We start from the raw sequence: 10,171 nt of genomic DNA, 5'->3' as shown, positions 1-10,171 counted from the left end.
ACTTTATTGTAGTTTGGGTAGGCTGTGTGTTTCTAGAAATTTATCCATTTCCTCTAGGTTTTCAAATTTGTTGGAGTATAGTTTTTCATAATACTCTGTTATAATCCTTTTTATTTTGGTTGCGTCTGTTGTAATGTCCCCCATTTCATTTCTTATTTGGGTTATTTGTGTCCTCTCCTGTTTTTCTTTTGTCAGTCTGGTGGTATTGGCCATTTTGAATAGGACAAGCATCTGTTCTACTATGACAAGAATTACAAATTGAAAAGGAACAGTGTTGCATACACTGCCAAAAATAACGTTTCAAGATCTATCCTGAAATACAATGCTGTCAGTCATAGGATAATATGCATATGCCTACAAGGAAGACCAGTTATTATTCAAATTTACTTACCAACCACTAATGCCACAGATGAAGAAATTGAGAATTTTTACAACTTCTGCAGTCTGAAATTGATCAAACATGCAATAAAGATGCATTGATAATTACTAGTGATTGGAATGCGAAAGTTGGAAACAAAGAAAAAAACCTGGTAGCTGGAAAATATGGCCATGGTGATAGAAATGACAGCAGAGATGGCATGACAGAATTTTGCAAGACCAATGACCTATTCATTAGAAATACCTTTTTTCAACAACATAAATGGTGACTATACATGTAGACCTCACCAGATGGAATACAAAGGAATCACATCTGTGGAAAGAGATGATGGATAAGCTCAATATCATCAGCTCAAAGAAGGCCGGGGTCAACTGCAGAACAGATCATCAACTGCTCACAGGCAAGTTCAAGTTGAGGCTAAAGAAAATCAGAACAAGTCCACGAGAGTCAAAGTACAATCTTGAGTATATCCCACCTGAATTTAGAGACCATCTCAAGAACAGATTTGAATACCAATGACCAAAGACCAGACAAGTTGTGGGATGACATCAAGGACATCATACATGAAGGCAAAAGGTAATTAAAAAGATAGAAAAGAAAAAAAAAAAGGTCCAAAATGGATGTCAGGAGAGACTCTGAAAGTTGCTCTTGAATGCAGAGTAAAGCAAAAGGAAGAAATGATGAAGTAAAAGAGCTGAACAGAAGATTTCAAAGGGTGGCTCCAGAAGACAAAGTAAAGTATTATCATGAAATATGCGAAGACCTGGAGACAGGAAACCAAAAAGGAGGAACACGCTCAGCATTTCTCAAGCTGAAAGAACTGAAGAAAAAATTCAAGCCTCAAGTTGCAATACTGAAGGATTCTATGGGCAAAATATTGAAAGATGCAGGAAGCATCAAAAGAAGATGGAAGGAATACACGGAGTCACTGTACCAAAAAGAACTGGTTGATGTTCAACCATTTCAGGAGGGAGCATATGATCAAGACCCAATGGTATTAAAGGAAGAAGTCCAAGCTGCACTGAAGGCACTGGCAAAAAACAAGGCTCTAGGAATTGATGGAATACCAATTGAGGTGTTTCAACAAATGTTTACCCCTATTTTTCTAAGTTTATACCAGTCTTTTATTACTTTATATTGCCTTCATTTCCCCTCCATAAACTCAATGTCTCCATTTTTTAAGTCCCTCTTTTTTTGTTTTAATATTATCCTTTTTTACATATTGATATGTTTCCCTATTTTCAATGTTTTAGCTTTGATGTATTTTCGATTTCCGTATCTGAGTCAATATCTGGTTGCTCTAGTCTCGTGTTGTTAGCTGGTGTTATTGATTATCTAACCGTAAGACTCCCTTTAGTATTTCTTGTAATTTTGGTTTGGTTTTCGCAAATTCCCTGAACTTCTGTTTATCTGGAAATGCCTTAATTTTGCCATCGTATTTGAGAGACAGTTTTGCTGGATATATAATTCTTGGCTGTCAGTTATTTTCCTTCAAGGCTTTAAATATCTCATCCCATTGTCTTCTAGCCTGCATGGTTTCTGCTGAGTAGTCCGAGCTTATTCTAATCGACTCTCCTTTGTAGATGACTTTTCCTTTATCCCTAGCTGCCCTTACGATTCTCTCTTTATCTTTGGTTTTGGTAAAGTTTGATTATAATATGTCTTGGTGACTTTCTTTTGGGATCTACCTTATGTGGGGTTTGATGAGCATCTTGGATAGATATCTTCGCATCTTTCATGATATCAGGGAAGTTTTCTGTCAACAAATCTTCAACAATTCTCTCTGTATTTTCTGTTATCCCCCATTCTGGTACTCCAATCACTCGTAGGTTGTTTCTCTTGATAGAGTCCCACATGACTCTTAGAGTTTCTTCATTCTTTTTAATTCTTTTATCTGATTTTTCCCCAAATAAGTTGGCGTCAAGAGCTTTATCTTCAATGTCACTAATTCTAACTTCTACTGCCTCTATTCTGCTCCTATGACTTTCTATTGAGTTGTCTAATTCTGAAATTTTATTGTTAATCTTCTGGATTTCTGATTGCTGTCTCTCTATAGATTCTTGCAGCTTATTAAATTTGGCATTATGTTCTTGAATAACTTTTTTAAGTTCTGCTACTACTGTGTCTGTATGTTCCCTGGATGTTTATGCATTCTCATTTTTCTTATTTCTAGAAAAGTTCTGTATATTAATCTTTTGTATTCTGCCTCTTGTAATTCCAAGAAGTTCTCCTCCTCCAGAGAATTTATTGATTCTTTATTTTGGGAGCTTGCTGAAGCCATCATGGACTGCCTCTTTATGTGACTTGATATTGACTGTTGTCTCCAAGTCATCAATAATTTATTATAATTTTATTTTGTATTTGCTTAGTGAGACCTAGCTTCTTATTGTTTTGTTTTGATATGCCCAAATAGGCTGCTAGTGTGCACTAGTTTAATTTTTGACACGTTTGGATCTCTAATGTCCTGTCACCAGGTAGTGAGTTCTGTAACTGAGTATGAGCACACAGGAGTCTCTTAAATTTTCCTATATGGGTTCAGCTTGGGTGTTCAGGCAGTCGGTCACCAAGTGTGTGATACAGGCTCTCACCCCCAGTCCTAGAGAGGCATGGGTGATTGGTGCAGGCACTGGACTCTGGCTGTGGTAGGGGATCATGTGCTGAGCCAGGCAGGGGGCTGACGGCTGCCCCCGAGAGTCTGAAAGGAAAGCGTGTCCCTATTCTCTAGGGTGAGTAGGTAGGTGAGTTTTGCAGCCGGAACATGAGCACCCCACTCTGTTGGCTATAAAGACTCGAGGGTACCACTTTTTCTTGGACTCCTGTAGCAGGTGTCTAGGCACTTTAGGTGCTACCACCAGTCCTCAAGCCCCTGCTGCAGATCAATAAAAGTGCCTACTTAAGGGGCAGGGTTGTTTCGAGTGTCACAAATCTGACAGTTCACAGCTGAAACAGTTGAAGTTAAACTTCAGATGTTTACCCTGTTGTACTGTGGTAGTGAGGGCTAACGCTGTTGAGATGGGTCCCCACAAGTCTATACAGGGGTGTAAGGCACTCAGAGTCTGCGGACCCGAAACCTGTGCCTAGCAAAGGAGCTGTGCCAACCCTGTGTTCCTGGCTTAGGGGAGCCAGTAGTTTATTTGTTCCCTCTCCAAGGCGAGGAGAATGGGTCAGGGTGCCTTTTGGGATCTACTTCCGGCCCAGCGGACTCCTGGTGCAGAGCGCAGAGGGAGGAGGTAAAAGGGAGAGAGGTTTTTCCCAAATGGGCTTTTATTTATTTATTTTTTTAATCCCTGTGAAAGGGTACATGAATGTACTTATCTTAGCCTCTTGGGATCTGCTTCTCACTGGTTCGAAGTGTCCAAACAGAATCTCTGTTGCCAGGTCTCTCTCAATGTGGAAACTGCTTCCAGAGCACACGCACAGCACAGCTGTTTGCCTGCTTCACTGCGGACCGGTGTGGCTGCGGTGCTGCAGTTTCACCGTGGCTCTGGCCCTCTTTACTTCTTCCAGACGGTCTCCCTCTCCCGTATCACTCAGACGTATTTCTCAACTTTGCCTTGTTCGGGGCTCCTAGATATTCATATAGAATCAAATCATTTGTTTTTCCAGGTCTTTGTTTTAAGAGGGATATAGGAAGCATCTAACTACTCCGCCATGTTGACCATGCCTCCCTCTGTTTCAACAAATGGATGCAACACTGGAAGTGCTCACTCATCTATGCCAAGAAATTTGGAAGACAGCTACCTGGCCAACCAACTGGAAGAGATCCATATTTGTGTCCATTTCAAAGAAAGGTGATCCAACAGAATGAGGAAATTGTCAAAAAATATCATTAATAAAGCATGCCAGTAAAATTATGCTGAAGATAATTCAAAAACAGTTGCAGCAGTACATCGACAGGGAACTGCCAGAAATTCAAGCCAGATTCTGAAGAGGACATGGAATCATGAATATCATTGCTGAAATCAGATGGATCTTGGGTGAAAGCAGAGAATACCAGAAAGATGTTTACCTGTGTTTTATTGACTATGCAAAGGTATTTGACTGTGTGGATCATAACAAATTATGGATAACATTGCAAAAAATGGGAATTCCAGAACACTTAATTGTGCTCATGAGGAATCTGTACTTAGACCAAGAGGCAGTTGTTCAAACAGAACAAGTGGATACTGTGTGGTTTAAAATCACGAAAGGTGTGCATCAGGGTTGCATCCTTTCACAATACTTATTCAGTCTGTATGGTGAACAAATAATCTCAGAAGCTGGAGTATATGTAAAAGAATGCATTGTCAGGATTAGAGGAAGAATCATTAACAATCTGTGATATGCAGATGACACAACCTTCTTGCTGAAAGTGAAAAGGACTTGAACCACTTACTGATGAAGATCAAAGACCACAGCCTTCAGTATGGATTATACCTCAACATAAAGAAAACAAAAATCCTCACAACTAGACCAATAAGCAACATCATGATAAATAGAGAAAAGACTGAAGTTGCCAAGGATTTCATTTTCACTGGATCCAAAATCAATGCCCATGGAAGCAGCCATCAAGAAATCAAAGAATATACTGCATTGGGCAAATGTCCTGCAAAAGACCTCTTTAAAGTATTTAAAAGCAAAGATGTCATCTTGAGGACTAACGTGTGCCTGACTCAAGCCATGGTATTTTCAATTGCCTCATATCCATATGAAAACTATACAATGATGAAGGAAGAATGAAGAAGAATTTATTCCTTTGAATTATGGTGCTGGTGAAGAATACTGAATATACCATAGACTGCCAGAAGAATGAAAAAAATCTATCTTGGAAGAAGTACAGACAGAATGCTCCTTAGATGAGAGGATAGTGAGACTTCGTCTCTCTTACTTTGGACATGTTATCAGGAAGGACCAGTCCCAGGAGAAGGCTATCATGCTTAGTAAAGTAGAGGGTCATGGAAAAAGAGGAAGATCCTCAAGGAAATGGATTGACACAGTGCCTGCAACAACAGGCCCAAACATAGAAACAATTGTAGGGTGGTACAGGACCGGGCAGTCTTTTGTTCTGTTGGACATAGGGTCTCTACGAGTCAGAACAACAACAGCACATTTGGAGGGATAGTCACGTATCTGCTTTAACAATAAAGGCACAGTCATTCACATCTGAACTATGATGCATGCCTTAAATTCTTGTTATTGTAATATGGTGGGCCTCAAACACAACGGATGAAAGCATATTTCATCACACACTGAAAAACTGAAGTACTGATGATGAAGATAATCTACTGGTGATTTGTCATGTAAAAGCAAGAACAGCAAACACAGACTTTGCAACCTTGTTGGGCTCTATAAAGCAAACAGTGTACTTGGCAGACTAATAAATTAAAATCCTCAGAAACCTCCACTTAACCAAGTAATTTTAAAGTCTGAAATTCACTTTGAAGTAACTAGTTAGTAGCCTTTATTTATATGTAAAATTAAAATCTTTGGCATTATGGTCATCCTCCCCTTGGTAACTTAAAAAAGGGCTAACATATTTTGACTATTTCAAGGCTCATTACAAGGACCTCGACTTCTCAAGTTCATTCTTATGATATTTAATAACTACTGAATTGGCTAAATTCCCTTACAAATTAAAATAGTACTTCATTTACATTCAAATTAAATAGCTATGGACTCAATAATGGACACTGGTAATTACAACTATCAATTTGTTTTAAAAGTCTGAATTTTGCATATTTATGCTTTATTCTTATTCCTAAACTGCTTGCAACATACTGGCATGTTTCTTTCATCTAATCAGGGGTGCCCAGTCAGGGGTGATTTTGCCTTCCAGGGGACATCTAACAATGTCTGGACATACGTTTTCATTTTCACAACCAGAGAAAGAGTGTTACTAATATTTAGTAGGTAGAGGCCAGGGCTACTGCTAACAATGCTAAAATGTTCAGGACAGCCTCCTACAACCAAGAATTATTTGGTCCAAAATGGCAACAGTGCTGAGGTTGAGAAACCCCAATTAACCCCACCTAGCAGTGCTATACTTAGGTACTCCTATAGGTCTCTTTATATTGCTGAGTCAACTGACTCTGCATTATTTAGCTTTTCCAGTAAGACTTGGAAATCATTTTGTTGTTTAGATTTCCAGATGCAGAATTATTAACTGCACTAACTACATTCAGTATGCACTATACTTAACAAAAAAAACCCTCAACCCCTCGATTTAAAATGGATACTGGTTACCAAGAGATTCCTTGCTTGAACAAATACTATTCTTAAATGCTTTAAAATGTAACTAATTCAACAGTATTATTATTCATTTGATATTTTATCTAGTTAACAAAAATAAGGTGTGCTTTTTCCATTTCAAAGCAAGTTTAGAAGCCTACAAGGGATGTATTTAGGTGAAAAGAGTTCCCTTAGTAGATTTTTATTTTATTTTCGGGTGGGGGGATATAAAATAATGCTGGGCTTATTTATTAGTTTGATCATATGATTGACCCTACTTTTATTATTAATATAAAATGACAACACATGTTAAGAATCACATCCATAAGACATCTATTTCATACAGGTTTTAGAGAATTACAACACTTCGCTCTATAGAGCTAAAAATAACACCTAGTGCTTGGAACATTAAATACTTACCTATTTGTTGAAAAACTAAAGAATTTATTCTTGAAACAAATGTCTTCCCATCTGCATGTACAGAGCAGTTTTTATCTTGCTCACTCCAAAAACAACAATGGAAAGTTGTTTTGGATGATAAGTTAGAAAAGTAGGTAGCGCTTGAATTAAATTCAGCTTCAACAACTGCCTCATAATTTCCATTCAAACTGGAAGTGTTCTTTGACATTCCAGCAGGCAAGGGAAAGTCATAGGTCATGTTTGTTGGCATGCAAGACAACGTAAATCTCCAGGGCGTAATTGGATATGCCAAGTTAAATGCAGTTATCACATAAATAAACTCTGTTAAAATACGGAAAAGACACATGGAAAAACAGTTAATCATTTTGACTAAGATATAAATGGGAAATATCTAAGTTAAACACAGTTATCACAAAGAAACTCTGTTAACACATTAAAAGGACACAAAGAAAAACATTTAATCATTTTGACTAAGACATAAATGGGAATTACCTGAGATTAAACCATGTTGAGCTTAATAGTAAATGTTTTACTTTCTAAGTGCTCAGTAAGTGCCTAATGCATAGCTCTGTGCTTCCACTTTACAAAGTGGTATACTTGAAAGGGTTATTTATTTATGGAAATAACTTCACTCTCTGGCATCCCTTTTTGGAAATTCACACTTTATTTTTTCCCCATTAACGTAACATCTTACGTTTATATTTTAATGAAAGTAAATTACAGTCTAATAATTTATTTTCCTTTTATAAAACATAATTATTTTAACTAACTTTCAGGATAAATGGGAAGGTTCAGGATGAGCAATTATAGAGGTAAATTCAAAGTGGTGTTTTAATATTTCTTAAAAAGAATAACACCAAAATGTTAAGACTACTTTCACTGGATGCTTTTAAAAAGGGTTTGCTTTTGACCTCAGGACAGCTGGATGATCTTCTGAACCTGCCCCCAATTCTCCAGATAATATGACATCACATAAGACATGTCCTTAATGAACTCTCCAAGAACCTATGTGTAACAACAGATTTCTTACCTAAAAATCTGTTGCTTATTAAAGACCATTATCACTTTTTAAACACACAAAAATTAAGAATTATATAATCATGTACAAACAAAATCCTCAAAAGTTAAGCTTTTTTAAATGTATAATTGAAAATAAAATTCTCCATAATTATTTTTTTAATAAGTGATAATTTTCCATAATGTTTCTTACAAGTGACCTAAATAATTCAACAATTGAAAAATTAGGTGACAAATATTTTAGAGCTATCTTTTATAAAAGGAGCACAGTGGTTAAGCACTCGGCTACTAACCAAAAGGTCAGTGATTCAAACCTACCAGATGCTCCACGGGAGAAAGATGTGGCAGTCTGCTTCTGCAAAGATTACAGCCTCAGAAACCCCATGGGGCAGTTCTATTCTGTCCAATAGGGTCATTATGAGTTGGAATTGACTTGAAGGCAATGGGTTATCTTTTATAAAATACTGATTGTCTTTTTCTAATACAGTTACCATAAAACTAAAATTTTTAAATTATTCCTAGTGTTACCTTATATACACAACTAATATAGAAAGAGAATTCTGAAGGATTATGGTAAATGTAAGAAAATAGAAACCAAACCAATCAATTCAGAAATTAATTTTCTAAATTACAAAAGTAATACATGCTTGTAAAAATATTCAAACAATACTTAGGTAACAACTGCTAACATTATGATGTTGTTTTTAAACCTTTCTGTATAAATACAAATCAATATAAATATGTATATGTATTAGATGCAGAAATTAAAGCAAAAATGATTAACATGATTAATATCATTGTGTCCACAGTGATGACAATTAGGCATCACGTCACCAAAAGTGAATCCTCATTGCAACTGTGTTCCTTTGGGCTTAGATCTTTCTAACATATGTTTCTGAAATCAAAACTTTTCAATGAAAACAGAATAGTTTATTTTTTCATTTTATAAAACCATGAATATGTAATGGTACTAATTAGCAGCATTTTATTTTCTAGCTGTACATGCAGGATTCAGTTGGCTGAACTGAAATTAGCCTAAAATCTTCAAAGAACTATTTGAAATTTAAAATGTAATAAGCTTCATAGACGTAGCAACAATTGAATCAGTTTAATTAAAAGATAATTGCATTTTGTTTACATGGTCCTTGGAAATGATCTTTCTTTCCCTCCAAATGAATTCTAAACAACGAGGGGTCCAGAATATTCATCTGAAGGCATATGTTACCATGGTAACAATATCCCAGGATCTTTTCTGATTCTCAAAACTTTATCAGACCACAAACCTTTCAGAAAGCCAACATGAAAACAATAGAATAGAGTTTAATTTTTAAAAGAATGCAGAAGAGAATGACTGTATTATTTCTCTTTGATAGGCCCTTCTGGCATAATTGTTTGGAAATCTGTAACCATGGAGCTATCTTGGGTATTTTCTGCAAGCATATAGATGGCTACAATGAGAAAGAACAGTATGTACAGCAGGGAAGACTTATAGGGAAGCTCATAGGAGTGCCATAGGCTGGAGTAGTCAAGGAGATGCTCAAAACTAGTTGACACAGAGATAATGGCTGCCAGATAAAATGGGTTTTGTTAAAGACAGCCCGATGATTTGCATTTTAAAAACTTAGAAACCAACCTAAACTAGGTGATTTAGGCTTAAAAAAATCAGAATATAATCAAAATGCAGTGAAGAACAAGTGAAGCCAGTGGGTGCAAAAGTCATCAGCAATGTGTGGCTAATTTCAAACAGAAGACTACTATGCTTCACAGCAGTTAAAAACACAATATATTAAAAGAACATCTGTAATCTTTCTCTTAAGGATGATCCTGTAGTTGACAGGAAGAAAAACTAATATATCTTTCATTTCTTTTTAAAAGTTTTTTCTCACACAAAAATATTTACATACATTGTTATGTGATCCTAATTGCTCTCGTCATACTGTGACAGCACACTCCTCCTTTCCACCCGATTCTGTGTCCATTCAACCAGCTCCTAACCATCTCTGCTTTCCCATCTCACCTCCAACAGAAGCTGCCCGTTTAGTCTCCTGTCTCTGCTTGAGCTAAGAGGCACACTCCTCACGAGTATCACTTTATGTCCCACAGTCCAGTCCAATCCCTGTCTGAAGAGTTGGCCTCAGAAATTGTTTT

General features: G+C 36.7%; 1 protein-coding gene across 2 annotated transcripts in view; it reads right to left on the bottom strand.

Annotated features, from left to right (window-relative positions):
- Window positions 1-10,171, bottom strand: part of LEPR (leptin receptor) — a 229,277-nt gene that overhangs the window by 72,972 nt on the left and 146,134 nt on the right. For both annotated transcript variants that reach the window (XM_004369025.1, XM_004369026.2), the window contains exon 4: window positions 7,007-7,327. In XM_004369025.1, coding sequence (XP_004369082.1) covers window positions 7,007-7,327 — 321 coding nt within the window. The remainder of the gene's footprint in view (window positions 1-7,006; window positions 7,328-10,171) is intronic.

This window comes from Trichechus manatus, unplaced genomic scaffold (assembly GCF_000243295.1).
Source record: "Trichechus manatus latirostris isolate Lorelei unplaced genomic scaffold, TriManLat1.0 scaffold00003, whole genome shotgun sequence".
NCBI lineage: Eukaryota > Metazoa > Chordata > Mammalia > Sirenia > Trichechidae > Trichechus > Trichechus manatus.
The sequence above is the reverse complement of the archived record's forward strand: the minus strand, read 5'-3'. Positions and strand labels throughout refer to the sequence as shown.